Source organism: Capra hircus, chromosome 5 (assembly GCF_001704415.2).
Source record: "Capra hircus breed San Clemente chromosome 5, ASM170441v1, whole genome shotgun sequence".
NCBI lineage: Eukaryota > Metazoa > Chordata > Mammalia > Artiodactyla > Bovidae > Capra > Capra hircus.
This window is the reverse complement of record NC_030812.1, coordinates 27,331,568-27,350,322: the sequence shown is the minus strand read 5'-3', so window position 1 is coordinate 27,350,322 and position 18,755 is coordinate 27,331,568. Positions and strand designations below refer to the sequence as shown.

Genomic DNA, 18,755 nt, shown 5'->3' with positions numbered 1-18,755 from the left:
ACATCTTTTCTTGCAGTAAGTCAGACTAGGAACTCTGAATAAACTTTTTGTCATTAAAATTATAGATAATATACTTCAAAAATATTTTAATGCATCATGAGCTAGCAAGAACACATGAGAGATGATCAGAGTTGGATAACAATAACAGTAAGCATGGCTCCAGGGAAGTATGTGAATGATGAAGTCTGATGGCATGGAAGGGGCATCTGTTGGTCATTGGCATTCAATGGATGGAAGCCCACTATGGTTAGGGAACAGGACACAAAGCCTAGGCCCATAAAAGGGAGAATTGGATCCAAGGTCCATAATAGGCCCTGGATGACCCTCAGTGAAGAGAGAAGCAGGAAAAGAATCCGCAAAAAGAGAGGAAAGAAACATGTATGTCTTGACCTTGGCTTTGGTAAAGAAAAGTTTTTCCTGATAATTTTAAACCACAAGTTTGTTCTCATCCAGCTCTAGGCTGGAGTTCACTTTTTTTTTCTTTTGGTGGCAAATACCCACAGTACCATACATGAGAACATTGTTTAAAATGAGCCCAGGTTGGTGGTTCTCCTCTGAATCTGGCAAGAGCAAATACAAATCCTTTCTAGAAGAATGCCATTCAAACCCAGGCTTCTAGGAATTCTTCCAGAGAGTGTTACAACAAATGGAAGCTCACAAGTAATCAAAAATCATGAAATGTGAACCAAGAAGCTATCATAAGAGGGGTGAACAGAAGCATCTCACATCAGCCTAATGCCCAGGAAGATGACTAGTGTGTGTGTTCAGATTCTTCAGTTGTGTCCAACTCTTTGTGACCCTAGGGACTGCAGCCCACTAGGCTTCTCTGTCCATGGGATTCTCCAGGCAAGAGTACTGGAGAGAGGATTGCTATGTCCTCCTCCAGGGGATCTTAATTGACTTTGATAAATTAAGGATGCTTTTTTATTTTTCATCACATTGCATGGCTGGTAGTATCTTGGTTCCCCGACCAGGGACTGAACCTCAGCCCTGCCGGTGGAATCAGAGTCCCAACCACTGAACCACCAGGGAAGACCCAAGGATGCACAGTCAGTTTTAGCTCTAGAGCAATCACTAAAATCAGTGTTTATTATTTTTTAAAAAGCCAGTGCTAAAAAGCCAACAGAATAAATAATCTTGAAATATTAAAAAAATGTTTGATTAAATCAAAAGAAGGCAGGAAACAAACTTTAGAGAACAAACAAAAAAAAACCCATACCAGACAAATGTGAAACAGACAACAAAATTATTGACTTAAAAGCAATCATATCAACGATTACATTAAATGTAAATGTAAAGAACTCAGCTCTCAATAAGAATGAAATGGAACAAGACCCCATAGTCCTTGCCCCCTCGTGTCCTCTGCCTGCATTTTGTCCATGGAAAAACTTTAGCCAAAGAATAAGTTTAATCAGAGAAGTCAGAAAATGCAGAAACAAAGGAAAACAATCAAAGGAGACAACATAATAATAATGTAGTCATTAAGCATAATCAGGGACATTTAGTTCCCTCTCAAGGACTGCGGATAATATGCTGAGCCATATCCTAGGAACCATCTTACAGATACCGAAACCCTCTCCAGGTGGAAGAAGTTAACTATATGATGACCAGACTGTAGCCATGACATGCTGCTGCTGCTAAGTCGCTTCAGTCGTGTCCGACTCTGTGCGACCCCATAGACAGCAGCCCACCAGGCTCCCCCATCCCTGGGATTCTCCAGGCAAGAACACTGGAGTGGGTTGCCATTTCCTTCTCCAATGCATGAAAGTGAAAAGTGAAAGTGAAGTCACTCAGTTGTGTCCGACTCGTAACGACCCCATGGACTGCAGCCTACCAGGCTCCTCCGTCCATGGGATTTTCCAGGCAAGAGTACTGGAGTGGGGTGCCATTGCCTTCTCCAGTAGCCATGACATAAGCTGCTGTAATTCCAAGAATTGGCCTCAAGGAAATGAGAACAAATTGACATGGAACTGAAGGTAAACTATACCTAAAACTGTCAAGTTGACACTGGTCAGACCACTGATGACCAACCTCAAGATGACTGTCAGAGCTGACCATGCTATTTCTGCATGTAACCCTCTCCTTCTGTCTATAAAAGCTCTTGCCCCCTGTCAATGGTGGGGGGAGTCAGCTTTTGGACAGATGTTCACCTTCCCCACCCCCATCCTGCCTCCTTGCTTGCTGGCATGCAAAATAAAGCAAAGTTTCTTTCCATCAGCCTGGCTTCTTTAATAGTTTTTGAGCATTGAGTAGTCAGACTTGGGTTTGGTAACAAGAAGACAAACAACTCAATCAAAATGGGTAAAAGACTTCAATTGACACTTTACAAACCTAATACAAAGATGTATTAAGGTTCAGTAAGTATGTGAGAATCAAGATTGCTGGGAGAAATATCAATAACCTCAGATACACAGATGACACCACCCTTATGGCAGAAAGTGAAGAAGAACTAAAGAGCCTCTTGATGAAAATGAAAGACGAGAGTGAAAGAGTTGGCTAAAACTCAACATTCAGAAAACTAAGATCATGGCATCTGGCCCCATCACTTCATGGCAAATAGATGAGGAAACAATGGAAACGGTGAGAGACTATTTTTTTGCAGGTAGTAACTGCAGCCATGAAATTAAAAGACACTTGCTCCTTGGAAGAAAAGCTATGACCAACCTAGACAGTGCATTAAAAAGCAAAGACATTACTTTGCTAACAAAGGTCCATCTAGTCAAAGGTACGGTTTTTCCAGTAGTCATGAATGGATGTGAGAGTTGCACTATAAAGAAAGCTGAATGCTGAAGAATTGATGTTTTTGAACTGTGGTGTTGGAGAAGACTCTTGAGAGTCCCTTGGACTGCAAGGAGATCCAACCAGCCAATCCTAAAGGAAATCAGTCCTGAATATTCATTGAAAGGGCTGATGCTGAAGCTAAATGTCCAATACTTTGGCCACCTCATGCAAAGAACTGACTCATTGGAAAAGACCCTGATTATGGGAAAGATTGAAGGCAGGAGGAGAAGGGGACGACAGAGGATGAGATGGTTGGATGACTTCACTGACACGATGAGTAGGCTCCAGGAGCTGGTAATGGACAGGGAAAGCTGGCATGCTGCAGTTCATAGGGTTGCAAAAAGTTGGGCACGACTGAACGACTGAACTGAACTGAAGTATGTGAGAAGCTGTTCATCCTTATTAGTCATCAGAGAAACCTAAATTAAACCACAATGAGAAGAAAACTTACCCACTAGACTAACCATTTAAAAGACTGACCATCAAGTAGCTGGAGTAGCTGGAACTTTCATGGAGGATAAAATGATATAGTCACCTCTGAAAACAGTTTGCCAATTTCTTATAAATTTAAACATACATTTGCCAAATGGCACAGCAATTCCTCTCTTGGGTATTTATCTACAAGAAATGAAAACAGGTCCACACAGAGACTTGTACATGAATTACTTAGGAGCTTGAATCATAATAGTCCCAAAGTAGAAACAATAAAAACATTTTATTAATAGGTGAATGGATAAGCAGAGATATATTCATGTGATGATTATCACTCAGCAAGAGAAAAGAATGAACTACTGATTCATGAAACAACATGGATGATTCAAAAACATTATGCCAAGTGAAAATAATCAGAGTATATACTGTGTGCTTCTACTCATAGGAAGTTCTCCAGCTGGCAATACTAATTTCCATTGCTAAAAATTAGATCAGTAGTTGTCTCGGATGAGGTGGGAAGATTGCTGCAAGGGGGTATGAAGGAAACTACTGAGATGCTTGCTGGAATGTCGTTTATCTTCATTCAGTGATGGTTGAATGAGGGCAAACATCTATCAAAACTTGTTGAACAGTACACTTGAAATGTGTGTATTTTACTGTATGTAAATTATCTCCCAATAAAATGGATAAACTAATGACTTTAAAACCCATAAGATACTTAGAAATAAACCTAACAAATATGTGAGAGAACTATGCCTAGAGAAATACAAACATTTTATGAAATGTTATAGGAAATGAAAGTTAAAATGCAGACCTAACTAAATGAAGAGATACAGCATTGTTGAAAGGAGACATTAATTCTCCTTAAATTGATTCACAGTATCAGTGCCTCTACAATTGAATCCCAAACAAGGGTTTACATAAAACTTAACAAGCTGTTTCTAAAATTTATGGTGAAGAGAAAAGTTTGAGAAGAGTCAAGGCACTGATGTAAAAGAAAGAATGAATATTTGCCCTTTCAGAACGCTACAGAAATTCAGTGCAGTATCTATACAAGGTTAGACAAATTGACCAATGAGGCAAAATAGAGAGCCCTTAAACTGATGTGTATTGTATACATACATATATAAAACATATGTATTGCATTATTTATGCTTATGACATACTATATAATATATTGCATCATATATGTATATATGACATATATATAATATATATCAATTTGGGGGCTCTCTGTTTTGTTACATTGGTCAATTTATTCTTGTGTGTATATATGATATAAATATATTAAATAAATATGACATAAATAAAATTATATATAATATGTAAAGTTAAATATACCTTATATCTATATCTATATATATCTTTGATCCACAGATCAATAACAGAGAAAGAACTATACATTGGTTATCCACATGGGAAAGAATGAAATTGGATCCCTGACTTCTGTGATACACAAAACCAATTTCAAGCAAATTAAAATTATACATGTCAAACGCAAAACTTTAAAACTCTAAGAAGAAAAAGAATGGAGAACACCTTTCCGATCTTGGTATAGAAAAGGACTTTTAAGCAGGTCACACAGAGTACTTAATATAAAAGCAAGATAAGTTAGACTACATTAAAATTAAGAACTTTTATTGATAGAAATATGCCATAAAGAAAGTAAAAAGATGAGCTATAAATTTGAAAGTGCTATTTGTGACACATATAAGTGATAAAATAGTAATATCTAGAAATATAAAGAACACCTGTAATCCAATAGGAATAAGGCAAACAATCCAATAGAAAAAATGGTCAAAAGAAAGCAAATCCATATGGATAATAGACATTTATAGAGCTATTCAACCTTAACAGTAATCATGAAAATTCAAAGCAGGGTCAAAAATAAGATTGATTATACTATTTAATTGTTTTTTTTTTTAAGATATTCATTTATGTAATTGACTGTTCTGGGTCTTAGTTGCAGCAAACGGGATCTTTAATTGCTGAATGAAAACTCATAGTTGCAGTATGTGGGATCTAGTTCCCTGACCAGGGACTGAACTCAGTCCCCTGGCATCGGGAGCGTGGAGTCTTAGTCACTGGACCACCAGGGAAGTCCCCATTAAATTGTTGAAAAGTAAGATATGTGGAGAATGCATGAATCTTTCACACAGTGCTGTCATGCCACACCATGCCTGTTACCCAGCTGTGTCTGACTCTTTGCGACCCCCTGGTGGACTGTAGCCCACCAGGCTCCCCTGTCCATGGGATTCTCCAGGCAAGAATACTGGAGTGGGTTTCCATGTTTCACTCCAGGCGATCTTCCCAACTCAGGGATTGAATCTGTGTCTCTTGATTCTCCTGCATCAGAAGGCAGATTCTTTACCACTAGCTCCACCTGGGAAGTCATACAGTGCTGACCAAAGTGTAAATTGTTACTACACCAACTTTGGCAGATAATTTTTGTTTTGTCATGTTGAACATTGACCATCCTAAGGTCCCCAAGTTTCACTCCTAGATCTTAGATGTGTATCAAAGAGAAATTCTCACATATGTGCATCAGGGGTCATTTAGAAAAACTGCTGTAGAATCAACTTTGTAAAATGAAAAAATAAAACAGAATAAAAACAGAATAACATAGAAGCATAGTATATTCGCTCAATAGAATACTATGAATGCTAGGGGAGGAATCCTAGCTAAACAAAGTTAAAAGACAAAAAAAAAAAAAAAAAAGAAAGCCCTGTGTAACTGATATCCTTTTTATTAAAAGACAAACAAGAAAACCTTACAGATATATTTTTAGATATATGTAATGTATGTGATAAAACTTTAAAAAAAAAAAAAAGCAAGGTGACATTGATACAAACTCAAGGAAGTGGTTACCTCCAGAGTGAGAGGGAGAGGACAGAATGGGTTCTTGTGTCAGTAAGTTAGTTCATGGATATTTCATTACATTATTTAACAAATAATGAGATTAATATGCTATTTATAAGAAATGACGGAGAAGGCAAGGGCACCCCACTCCAGTACTCTTGCCTGGAAAATCCTATGGATGGAGGAGCCTGGTGGGCTGTAGCCCATGGGGTCGCTAAGAGTCAGACATGACTGAGCGACTTCACTTTCACTTTTCACTTTCATGCATTGGAGAAGGAAAGGGCAACCCACTCCAGTGTTCTTGCCTGGAGAATCCCAGGGACGGGGGAGCCTGGTGGGCTGCTATCTATGGGGTCACACAGAGTCGGACACGACTGCAGTGACTTAGCAGTATAAGAAATGAAACCTAAACATAAGGCTTGGTGAAAAAACTAAAACATATGAAAACCTGAACATGAGCCCTTACTGAAAACCTAGGTCCATAAATTGAAAGTGAAACATTAAAGTGATCGATTAGAGGATCAGAGGGCACTTCATAGTAGAAGTAATTTTTCATAAAATTTATTTCAGTTTATGTGTTGGATATGTATATAGGTACCGATTCATGATATAAAATAGATATATTTTAAATTTGTTTAATTTTTATTTATTTAACTGGCTGTGTTGGGTTTTAGTTACAGCACATGGGATCATTGCTGAGTCATGCCAGGTCTTTGGCTGTGGTGCGTGGGCTCCAGAGCCTGTGGGCTCAGTAATTGCAGCACTTGGGTTTAGCTGCTCCCGTGGCATGTGACATCTTAGCTCCCTGTCTCGGGATAGAATCTGTCTTCCTTGCATTGCAACACAGATTTTTAACCACTGGACCACCAAGGAAGTCCCTAAAATGTATTTCTTATAACTTGAGCGATGGCTACAAAAAAAATTTGACAGCCAGTACCCTAAAGAAACTCTTGCCAAAGTACACTAGCAAATACAAACCCCAAAGTTCATAGCAGCATTGTTTGCTATGACCAAAAAAAAAAAAAAAGCACACACGTGTATACCCCTAGGAGCAATAATCACACTGGGATACTCTACAGCATTGCAACACAAACTAAGCTACATGCCTCAGAATGGTTGCATCTCACAATTAGAATGTTGAGGAGGGAGAAGCAAGTCATAGAAACCTGCGTGTAATTCCATTTATAGAAGTCTTAAAGGAAGGCGAAACTAAAACAGCTGCTTAGGGATTCATACACATATGATACAACAATAAAGAAAACGCAAGGGGGTGCTCAACGCAGAAACCCGATAGTGGTCACCTTGGAGACTGGATGGGGTCAGAGGGAGAGGATGCTGTAAGCAGGAAGGGTCCGTCCCACAGCAGGCTTTGGAGGTACTGGTGGGCACACAAGGGCTTGTTTTATTATGTCACCATTTAAATCATTAAATCCATGTTATATATAGTCTTGCATGTATGAGAAATTTATCAAACAAAAGAAAAGGCCGATCAACTTGTGGTCTCTGGTCCCCGTTACTCCTTCAGTTTGGAGTCCTGTCTTTCCCCAGATTTCCTACCTACTAGTGGAAATGGACTCCCAGGCAAAGTCTCTCTCCCTGCTATCTGTCTTCTGCATTGCTACCAGACAGGCCTTCCCACACTGCATTGTACGTACACCAGGCTGCTGGCCTCTTCAAGCACCTTCTGTGGCTCCCTGTTGCCCACTCCCAAAGCCCAGACTCCCCAGCTCCACACATTTCCCCCCACTGAAGTCCTTTTCCTTCCCCTACCCCGCTTCCTCCTCCTCCTGTTCTTTGCAGGTCCTTTCCAGCTCAGAGACTATCATGTTCCCCTCTGGGCTCACAGGACGGCCCCTTCCACCACTCCCCCAATCAGAACTCTGCAAATGCAACAAGATGAGGTCACAGAGCCCCCAGGAAGAAGAGGCTTTGTCCCTCAGAGCTGAGCATTCTAGGAGCTCTCTGGGCTAGAGCTGAGCTTCAGGGCCCACAGGAGGCTTGGAGGAGAAAACAGCTCTGCTCATCATGGTGAGACTTGTCTATACGGCTCATCACTTCACACAGGAGGAGGAGTCTTGAACTCCACCCAGATCTGTTGGACCCAGCCAGGCACAAGCTTGCGTGCTGTCTTCAGCTTTTGGGGATGAGAGCGGGTGTGGGCAGTAAGACTAGGGCAGAGATTGGTGGGAGATGAAGTTTTACAGTCTCTTTCCATCCATTCCCCACACCCTATCTATCAATACCTTGGAAGGAAATTTGCACTGGGCTGGAGTGGACAGTTCCTATTCTCTGTGTTGAAGGGCCTGCGTGACTTTATCTGTTCCTTGGGGAGCAGAGCAAAGTGTGTGGACTTAAGATGCAGCCAGGCTCAGTCACTGACTGGCAGGGTCGGTCATATCCCTCAGGGTCTCTACTTCTTGCACGGTGGCTGAGCATCAGCTTGCCTGAGGGAAGATAACAGAGACAGGAACATCCCCCTGGCCTACTTCACAGGTGGTCCTGAGCCCCAGGGAGATGGTGGAGGGAAAATACTGGAGAGTATAAGGCACTGTGAAAGCATCGGTCACCGTACCCAATTGTTTAGATGTTGGCATGTACAGACGGGATGCAGGAAGGGTAAAGGCCCACTGATTTTGCCCCTTGTCGTCCCATAATGTTGTCCCAGAGTGTTCTTGGGTTTGGGGAGGTAGCTGGAAACTGGATCTTTTGTCACTGATTAATAACCTTCATCAAATTAGGAGAGTTTCTTCATATTCTTAGATTTGAAAAAGTATTTTTAAAATTCGGGAATGTCGAATCTTTTTAAACTGCCTTTTGTATTCATTTAGATGAGCCTATGTAGTGAAGGACAAGACTAGACTTCCTAGGGTTAGCTACCCTGATTCTTGGGGCCAGCTCTGTGTGGTCAGTCCAAGACTCAACAGACTGCGGCACTGCTACCCTTTGTGGCTGAGTTCACACTACCTTTGGCATCCACAGCCTGGTGGCCCACGTGCCATGGTGCCAGCCAAGTGCACTTCCTTCTCTCAACCACCGCTGGGGATAGAAAGGATGACCATTCCCACCTTATAGATGGAGCAGCAGAGGCTCAGAGGAGGCAAATGAGCCGCCCGTGATAGCAAGTGGGTGGGTGGGTGCTGGAACGGTCTTGCTGGTCTCCAGTGAGTGCACCTGCCGCTTCCTCATCTTCTTGATCAACCCCCCCACCCCGCTTGGCTGCCCCCACCTCGCAGTGCGAGGAGATAAAGGCAACAGTGCAGAAACACACGCAGAACCTGCGGCACAGCAAGGAGGAGCTAAACAGGCTGAACCAGGCCATCCAGCGGCTGACAGTGGAGGTGGACGGCACCGAGAGCCAGGTGAGGGGCGGCGTGGGGGTAGCTGAGTGGTGATGCTGGTGATGCATCCTACACTAGACGCCCCCCCTCCCATCCTTTGGATAGAGTTTCTCTTTGTGACTGTCTGAGCAAACAGGAGTGTGGTTATGTGTGTATATACCATGCTTTCATTTGCCCAGGACTTTGAGGTTTTTTTTAATGTGGATAAATAATTAACATGCAGGTGAAAATGTATGCATATGGATGCTTGTTTGCATATCATTTTTTATGTATATATATATTTTTAAGTCTGTATGTTTTGTGATTGTCCTACAGTGTGAAATTTGAGCCCATCTTCAGAAATGGCAAGATTCTCTTACCTAGAAATTCAGTATCGTGGATTCCCTCTAAAAACATGTAGATCTGGCAATGTTAAACTGGTCTCACACAGTAACATCCGGTGAGAGAAGAGAGGCCTCTGTCTTCTCTTTCATCTTCACATGGGGGTCATGCTCCTGCCGCGTGCTGCAGACTCCACCACTCCAGACTGCATCCTTTGACACTGGGGCAGAGGGATCTTTGCCATTTATCCTCACTTTGGCTGATACTCTTGTCATCCTTGTCAAAGAGATGCAACTAGGCTCTGGCTCTAGCTCTCTATCTAAGGTGAAGAAATGAAAGACTGAAAACAGGAAGGACATCCTTGTGATTTCAGGAAAATTAGAGTGTGTATATTTCTTTGTGGAACTGGGTACTGTCCATATACACTTGACATTTGGCCTTTATTCCCTCTCCCCTCCTCCCCCCACCCCCACTGTGCCCAGTCTTAGTTACAGCATTCCTAGTTCCCTGATCAGGGATGGAACCAGGCCCTGGGCATTGGGAGTGCAATCTTAACCCCTGAACCACCAGCAAAGTCCCTGGCCTATACTTTTTGATGTCTCCAGCCAGGCTCTGTAGGCACTTGTGTTTCTCAGGCTTTAGGCTCCAGAAAGAGAAGGTTCCCACATGAATGCCCTCTTTCTCCCCACCTCGCTCCCTCTCACCTGCTCCTCTTTCCTCTCAGCTGCCCTCTTGGTCAAGCTCCTGCCCTGGCCCATGCTCCACCCTGCAAAGGGAAGAGGTTCTGCTTCCAGTCAGTTCTCATTTTCTGCAGAGACAAGTGTCTCAGGCTCTGCAGGATATTCGTGGGGGTTCTCCCTTCTGCAGGAACCCCTGACTTTGAGGAGGGACAAACTGTTCAGGTTCCAGGGGTGACAGAGTGGTGGCTGGGTGGTCCCATTGTTGGCAGTCTCCCAGCAGCCTCAGCTGCTCTGATTCCCTGACTGGGTCCCTAAGCAGCAAGTATGCCTCACCAAGGCAGGCCTTTATTATCTATATTTTTTTCCCTAGAGACTACAAATTCCAGTCTCTTATCAGGAAAGGATGCTCTTCCTGTTCATTTCCCTGATGAAACAATAACCCCAGAATGACATGCTAAAGTGCATTTGATGCGTCCCAGACCCCAGCTCATTTTGGAAGTGTCACTATGCTAGATGTGGGCTTCCCAGGTGGGCCAGCGGTAAAGAACCAGTCTGCCAAGGTGGGAGCTGCGGAAGACACAGGTTCAACTCCTGGGTTGGGAAGACCCCCGGGAGGAGGGCAGGGCAACCCACTCCAGTATTCTTGCCTGGAGAATCCCATGGACAGAGGAGCCTGGTGGGCTACAGTCCATAGGGTTGCAAAGAGTTGGATGTGACTCAAGCATGCACACACACATGCTAGATGCAAAAGGCTCTCAGTCACTTAAGACGGCTGGTCCCCAACCTCCACCCTGGGAGTGGGGCAGACACACAAACACAGATTTCAGAGCAGGCACACTCATTCCTCTTAACGATCTCTAACTTCTCTTTGGCCCTCCGGCTATGGAGAAAGGTCTGGATCCTTGAGTGGGGAGGGGCTGAGGATGTCCTCCTGTCTGTGGTCTTCCCTTTGCCCCCAGGTCTGTGAACCAGAGAGAGGCAAGGACCCAGCCTCTCTGCAGGAGGAAAGTGCCTCAGGAAGCGCCAAGGGCAAGCTGGTCTGGCTGGAAGCTGCCCTGCAGAAGGCCAAGCAGGACATGGTGCGGCAGCTGCGTGAGTACCAGGAGCTCATGATCGTCAAGCTGGGCCTGGAGTTTGAGATCGCCATCTACAGGAAGCTGCTGGAGGGCGAGGAGAGCAGGTGAGGGCTAGGCGGTGCTTCAGATGTGGTCTAGGCGAGGAGTAGAGAAGGTTAAGGGAGGATACTGCCTGGGTCCTCGCCAGCTGGGGTGGGGGATAAGGTGAGGAGAGGTGAGCTGGGTATCCAGGGATCTGTTCTCCTGGAGTCAGTTTTTTTCCCTCCATCTCACAGACCTTTGGACAAAGGGTTCCAGCTAACAAGTAACCTTAGCACCCGTGATGAGGGACTCTTTCACTCCCAGGATCAGAAAGCAGGAGCCAGTTTGTCTATTGAGACAACTGCAAGGACCAAGGCCCAGCCAGGGGGAGTAAGATCCCTGGTGTGGGTGCCTTCAACTCTGCTCCTCTCTCCTCCAGGCTGGGGGAGGAAGGGTTTATGGCAACAGATAGGGCCTGGCTTTTAACATTAGGCAGGTAGAGACCCAACGGCTTCCAGCTCCAGCTGGGCCCACTAGGCTGAGGGGAAGGAATGGGAACCCATCGTGCAGCAGACAAGCTGCATGTATTGTCTCCTTTAAACTCTTGGGAAGGGGGTTCTATTATCCCCATTTTACAGATGAGGAAACTGAGTCTCAACGACTGGGTGAGGCTTGAACAATATTCTCCAGACAACTGACCTATCTCCTCTGGGATCTGCCTTCAAAATGCCCCCATCATGGGGTCTAATTTCAAGATAAGTTTAGGCTAAAGACAGTGTAGATCTTCCGCCTTCTCCCTTCTCTAAGAATTCTTCAGTAAAAGAATTATTTGAATTTAAGACTTAGCAGCAGCAGCAAGACAGGAAGGGTTGAGTGTAAAGGTCCAGAAGGAGTCTTTACTTGAAAGCGCTGAGGGGATCTGAGCGACCCAAGTAGCTATCAGAATGGAAGGATTTCTGCCTGGCTGGAGAGGGCCAGAAGTGCTTTGTTTTGAAGAATGGTGAGTATTCTGCCTGGTAGATGGATTCACTCACCTGCTCCCTCCTTCTCCCTGCAGGCTTGGTCTGGGATTTGGGGCAGGAAATGTCAGTAAGTAAATAAGAGAGTAACTTGGGGGTGAGAGGGGCCACATGTTATCCCCTCCCCACCCTGGGTATGTGTCCTCTCTGGGAAGGAAGTAGGGAGCCTCTTCCTCTGTGTGTCTCCCATTTGTGAGGGCTGTTTTTCCTCTTGGGGGTGGTTTTTTGGTGTTTGTGTGTATTGGGAAAAGGGGTTCTGTGGTCTGCTCCTCGGCGAGGGATCTGTTGATGTGTCCTGGGGTGTGGGAGGAAGGTCTGTGGGTTATCCCGGTGGAAGACTGTTTCATTCTCGCATCGGGGAGAATCTGGGGCTGACTTCCGGGGGAGACATTCCCGAGTTTGTTTCTTAGGGGATGGGGTCTGTGTATCTGTCACTTTGAGGAGTCTGCACGTCTGTCTCCTGGTAGGGGGAGGTGTCTGCGCATCTCTATATCTGTATGTCTGTCTTCTGGGGCGGAAAGGGCAGGGGAGACTTGAAGTTTTTTCCTCCAACAGCCGCTCTCCGCTCAGCCCTCGGAAGCGCTCCCACCGGCCTGCCGGGCTCAGCCTCGGTCCCTGAGGCACTGCTGCCGCTCAGAGCGGGTCCCAGCGCCGTGGAGACGAGCGCCCCTGGCGGCGGCTGTGCGCTCTGCGGCTCCCCAGGCTGTGTCGAGGGTTTACGCTGCAGCGGCTCACGCGGATGCTGAGTCCTTCCTGCGCTACTCCGGAGAAGTCAAGGAACCCTAGCTTCCTCCTCAGTGACTTGGACCTGTGTCTCAGATGCCCGCTCCCACGGTGCCGACCCTCGTCTTACCTCCCCCTCTTGTCCCCCACCCTAGGGTATAAAGTCTTTGAACGTGGTTTACTGGACCATGGTAGAGCCGTCCCCAGTGTGGGCATAGGCTGGACGCTGTGCCACTGGGAAGCATGGTATTTGTCTTCCCTGGATCCAGCACCCCTCCCCTCTGAACTGCCCCATCCCCTTCTTTTCCTGGGACTCCTCCTCTGCAATAAAAAGTTATGTGGCAGTTGGAGTCTTCCTGCTGTTTGTGCCTAGATTCTTCAGGCTCTCTATCCCCAGAGCAAAGACAAAGCTGGCTGGATTTGGGGGAGGGAAAAGAAAAGGAGAGACATTACCAGGAAGCAACCCCACTTTGGGTGTGTGGGTCCATATGACTTCAGTTGATGGTGATATCAGAGGACCAGGATCTTGAGGGTTGGGGATGTTCTGTGTGGTGTGTGTGTGTGCGTGTGTGTGTGAGTGTGTGTGTGTGCATGTGTGTGTGAGGGCCCCTGGAGCTACCAGGAAAACCCAGTGAAAGGGAAAGAAGGGGTTGATTCATGCATGATGGTGGACTGATTCCCATCCTGGGGTCCGCAGGCAGCTAATCTTGCCAGAGTTGCTGAGAACTGCATTCATTGATCCACTCAGGCTATAAGTGCCGAATGGCCACTGAGGGTCAGGCATAGTGCTTGGTGGGCAAGGCACTCTAGTCCTGGGCAATGGTCTGGTGGTGGTGGGTGGGGGCAGGCCTTAAACCAGGAAATGGAGCAGAAAGAAATACAGTGATGGGGTTGAAGGTGAGCCCCACTCTACCGCCCTGGTGTGAGCACTTGAGGACAGGTGCAGGGGAAAATGACCCTGGCAGACTAGGGCTGGAGGACATGGACACAGCTGGGTGGTCCAGGCTTTAAATGAACAAATCATCTGACCGTGGGCTGGGAACAACATACCACAGGGGAGGAAAACATGAGCTTTGGAATCAGAAATTCCAGTTTGGCTACTTCCAGGTCTCTGGTGCAGTTTGGTCTGCATTTTCACAAGGCACTTTTGAGAGAGGGTGCAGAAGGTAGCCAGTTTGTGGCAGTGGGGGTGGCCTGAGAAAGGCTGGGTTTCTGGGTTCTTTCCTTGCCACACAGGCCTGAGAGAAGCCTCCATTCAAGGAGCTCACATTCTTTTCTGTTGCACAAAGGATTACATCACTGACCTATCTGGCGGACAGTGGTCCCTGCTTTCTATGTCCCTGGGTGGGGCTAAGGTGAGTCATTGGTCAGAGGCCCAGGTTTACCTTTTAAGGTTTGCTAGTACCAGAAGGTCTGCTGTGTTTTCTGAGTTCCTGCCCAGAGAACAGGTACCCAAAAGGCCTACCTCCTGGATAAACAGAGCAGTCTCATGCAAGAGGAATGGGACCAGAACTTGGCTGGCAGCCTGCCATCCACCTGAGGAACAGGGAACGGGGCCCCACTGGACTCACGATCAGCCCCCTTAATCCTTTCTGACCAACACCAATGGTATAAACATTCTGACCAACACACCCAATGCAAAGCAGCTGCCTGAAAGCAGAGCCGCTCCTCCGCACACTTTTTTCAGGTGGATTTTATGTTCCCTGCATTTTGCTGGGAAGTGATGAGATTTTCTGATATTCAAAGTCAGGTTTCTCCCACTTCTGCCATGCTGATCATGTCAATGAAGGAAGATTTGGGGAAGTGCAGAAGGAAGAGCTATGCCCCTCCCTGCCCCCACCCCCCGCCCCATGCAACCCAGGAGCTGCAGGCAGGATTGATGGGAGCATGCTGCAACCAGTATCACTGAGGACTGGTTGCAGACCACAGGTTTTCTTTCCAAATCCCAAGCCTGATGTCAGGCTAGAGACGCCAAGGGCCATGGGGTCAGATTTTAGTCACTTGTTGGGCCCAGGCCAATGCTTGTGGTCTGGGGATCAATTTTCTGAGTGGCTTTCCTGGCCCAGGGCCACATTCCAGCCTGGGGCATTTATGGAGAGTCAGTCCTCAACTATTTACAAAGCTTTGTGAGTCGAATGACTTCTGAAGGGAGGAGACGTGTCACCAGTTGCTTCTCATTGAAAGAGATCCTGAGGGGTCAGCCCCCATCTGCGCCCACACCTGCCTCACACTTGATAGTAGCATTTGGAGTGTTGGATGCAACTTCATAGCATCCCTTGAGGACCGTGACCTATCTCATCCATCCATCTCCAGAGTCTGCCATGTAGTAGATATGAATGGGCTGAAGCCCTGTGGTCCTGTGTGGTCCACTCTGTCCTTGGATGAATCGGGCCCTGTTCTTCCACTATTAACCCTAGGGACCTCCTTGGGAGTCTCCTGATGCATCTAAATGCAGCCCTTCCTGATGTGATTCTAGCTATAGTATATCAACCAGCCAAGCTTGGAATAAGAAGAAAGGGTCCAGATTCTGTTCCCAATCTTGCTTTTACTGTTTCTGGGCCTCATTCCTGCTCTCTCTACACCTAATGAAGGTTCATTTATCCCTTGTATTTTTCCTCCATAATTAATCTCTCTACTGTTGATTTGCAAAATAAGAATAGTACCTAACACAGGGAGGTTTCAGAATTAAATATATTACTATATGTAAGGAGCTGAAAACATAGTAGGAATTCTATGAATATAATCAATATTTCACTTACTGGAGTTCTTGGGAAAAGTTGTGAGTATCTTTGAAGAAGGCTGTCCAACTTCAAGAAGGCCAGCTGGTCTCCCTCTGTCCTGGCTGGAGCTGCAGTAATTGCAGAGCAAGAGGGGTAGGCAGAGGAGCCCAAGTTAGAGCTAGGGTTCCCCAGTCAGGGGGTACCTCCCCAGCATGACCCCCAGCAGTACCTGCCTATCACCACTCCCACCACAGTGCGGAGTCCAGTTCTTCACACGTGACCCCGTCTCACCCAAACCAGTCCACTTGTGCACTCACACTGCAGTCATACCCTCATGGACCCACAAATGTCATCTCTTCAGCACATATACAGAGGTATGCATATTCACACACGTACGTGTTTCCACACAGATGCCCAGATATGTACGTGCACCTGGATGCAATCATTCTGTTTCACTCACAGACAGAAAGCTACAGACAGTGAGCTGTGAGGGATGAAGCACAGTGTGTGGCACCGTGGCTCCATACTTCCCTCCAGCTCCTCGTGCCATCCCATGTCTACTAAAGAGTAATAGAGCTTTCACTGATTACAGGAGCCAGGACAAGGAAGCAACCTGGATGTCCATTGACAGACGGATGGATGAAGAGGATGTGGTATATATATACTAGAATATTCCTCAGCCATAAAGAAGAATGAAGTGATGCCATTTGCAGCAACATGGATGGACCCAGAGATCATCACACTAAGCAAAGGAAGACAGAGAAAGACAAATATGATACCACTTATATGTGAAGTCTAAGAAAGTGGTCCTAAGGACTGTCTAGTCAAGGCTATGGTTTTTCCAGTGGTCATGTATGGATGTGAGAGTTGGACTGTGAAGAAAGCTGAGTGCCGAAAAATCGATGCTTTTGAACTGTGGTGTTGGAGAAGACTCTTGAGAGTCCCTTGGACTGCAAGGAGATCCAACCAGTCCATTCTAAAGGAGATCAGCCCTGGGATTTCTTTGGAAGGAATGATGCTAAAGCTGAAACTCCAGTACTTTGGCCACCTCATGCGAAGAGTTGACTCATTGGAAAAGACCCTGATGCTGGGAGGGATTGAGGGCAGGAGGAGAAGGGGACGACAGAGGATGAGATGGCTGGATGGCATCACGGACTCAATGGACAAGAGTTTGAGTGAACTCCGGGAGATGGCGATGGACAGGGAGGCCTGGCGTGCTGTGATTCATGGGGTCGCAAAGAGTCGGACATGACTGAGTGACTGAATTGAACTGAATGAACTTATTTACAAAATAGAATTAGACTCACAGAGTTAGAAACAAACTTGCAGTTAGCCAAAGGGGAAAGATCAGGGGGAGGGATAAGTTAGGAGCTCGGGTTTAAGAGATTCAAACTACTATATATAAAATAAACAATAGGTCTTACTGTATAGCACAGGGAACTATATTAGATAACCTGTAATAACCCAAAATGTAAAAGAATCTGAAAAATAATATCTATCTATATATATACTGAATCACTTTGCTGTATACCTGAAACTAACACAACATTGTAAATCAACTATATTTCAATTAAAAAAAATAGAACTTTAAATGGCTAAGGGACCTTAGTGTCTATCTGGTCCAAGCATTTTTTTTTTTTTCCACTAGTGAATACACTGAAGCCCAGAAAGAAGAAGTGACTTGCTGAATGTCACACAGCAAGATGTTTCATTTTCTTTACCATCCTGCATCATGGGCAATATGTGTGTTATTCATTCACCCTCGTGCCTCTGCCTGAGCCTGTCTAGGACTGGGAACCTATAGGGAGGTGAGGATTGTGGAGCTGGGGTAGGTAAGAGGTCAGAGCCAGAGAGAGGGTGAGAGAGTGAAATATGACAGGTCATCAAGGTCCAGCTGGGCTGAGGAGTCTAGTGAGATGCAGAGGGAGGGGTCAGTTGAAGGAGCTGTCTCTCAGGACCGGTGGCTCCTGAACTGGGGGTGGGAGATGAAGCTGATACTGGGGCCTTGGATCTGGACTCCAGATAAGGTCTACTTCTGAGCTGTATGTTGTCACAGCACAGAGGGCTGGTTAGAACAGTTGTGGATTCTGGAACTCTCCAAGGGCTCTGTCCTCAGAATTCCATTGGAGGGTGGAGGGGACACATTGGTGGTCAGAAGACCTAGGATTAATCCTGTCCTTTAAAAGAGCCTGTGTCTTTCCAGACCTCTCACTTCTGGTCTCAATTATTTCTATTGCCCTTAGTGATGGAATGGGGACTCCCATTTCTGTTAGCTTCCTGGGCCCGGATCCAAAAGTTTTGAGATTCACTGTGCTGTATACGTGTATATTCAGGTATTCAGTTCAGTCTCTAGTGAAGCTGAGGGGCCATCGTCCCACTTGCACCAGCACTTGTAATATCGTCATCAGTGTAAGGGGGACAGTTTACTGCAGGGAGGAGCTTGATGGCCCAGAAGATGTGGGGATTTCTCTCTATGCTTGGGTCTCTGATCACAGATATAAGTGTAATGATAGTCAGGCCATGGCCCTTATCCCAGGAAGGATTTCTATTTTATATTCTGCAAAAGAATACTACTGACAATAAACACATGTTGTGGTTATTTTGTGGCAAGCACTAATTATTTTACATATATTAAATTCTTTCATCCTGCCAATAACCCTAGGAGGTGAAAGAGAGGTGCTCTTTTTATCATTTCACTTTAGACGTATGGAAACTGAGGCACAGAGAGGGTAAGTAAACGGCTCAAAGTCACTCAGCTACGAACAGAGCCCAGTTTTGGACCCAT

The 18,755-nt window shown here is 45.7% G+C and overlaps 1 protein-coding gene across 1 annotated transcript; it reads left to right on the top strand.

Annotated features, from left to right (window-relative positions):
- Positions 8,665-13,313, top strand: LOC108636094 (keratin, type II cuticular Hb1-like). Its single transcript, XM_018049021.1, has 5 exons — positions 8,665-8,688; positions 9,306-9,410; positions 11,371-11,591; positions 12,566-12,593; positions 13,083-13,313. The coding sequence occupies exons 1-5, from the start codon at positions 8,665-8,667 to the stop codon at positions 13,311-13,313; spliced, it is 609 nt and encodes a 202-aa protein (XP_017904510.1).

Bases quoted from the DNA above. Each gene is read 5' to 3' on its own strand.
- LOC108636094 (XM_018049021.1), top strand. From the start codon at position 8,665: ATGTACAGACGGGATGCAGGAAGG. The intron at 8,689-9,305 runs GTAAAGGCCCAC...CCCACCTCGCAG, and splicing joins ACAGACGGGATGCAGGAAGG to TGCGAGGAGATAAAGGCAAC. The intron at 9,411-11,370 runs GTGGACGGCACC...CTTTGCCCCCAG, and splicing joins TCCAGCGGCTGACAGTGGAG to GTCTGTGAACCAGAGAGAGG.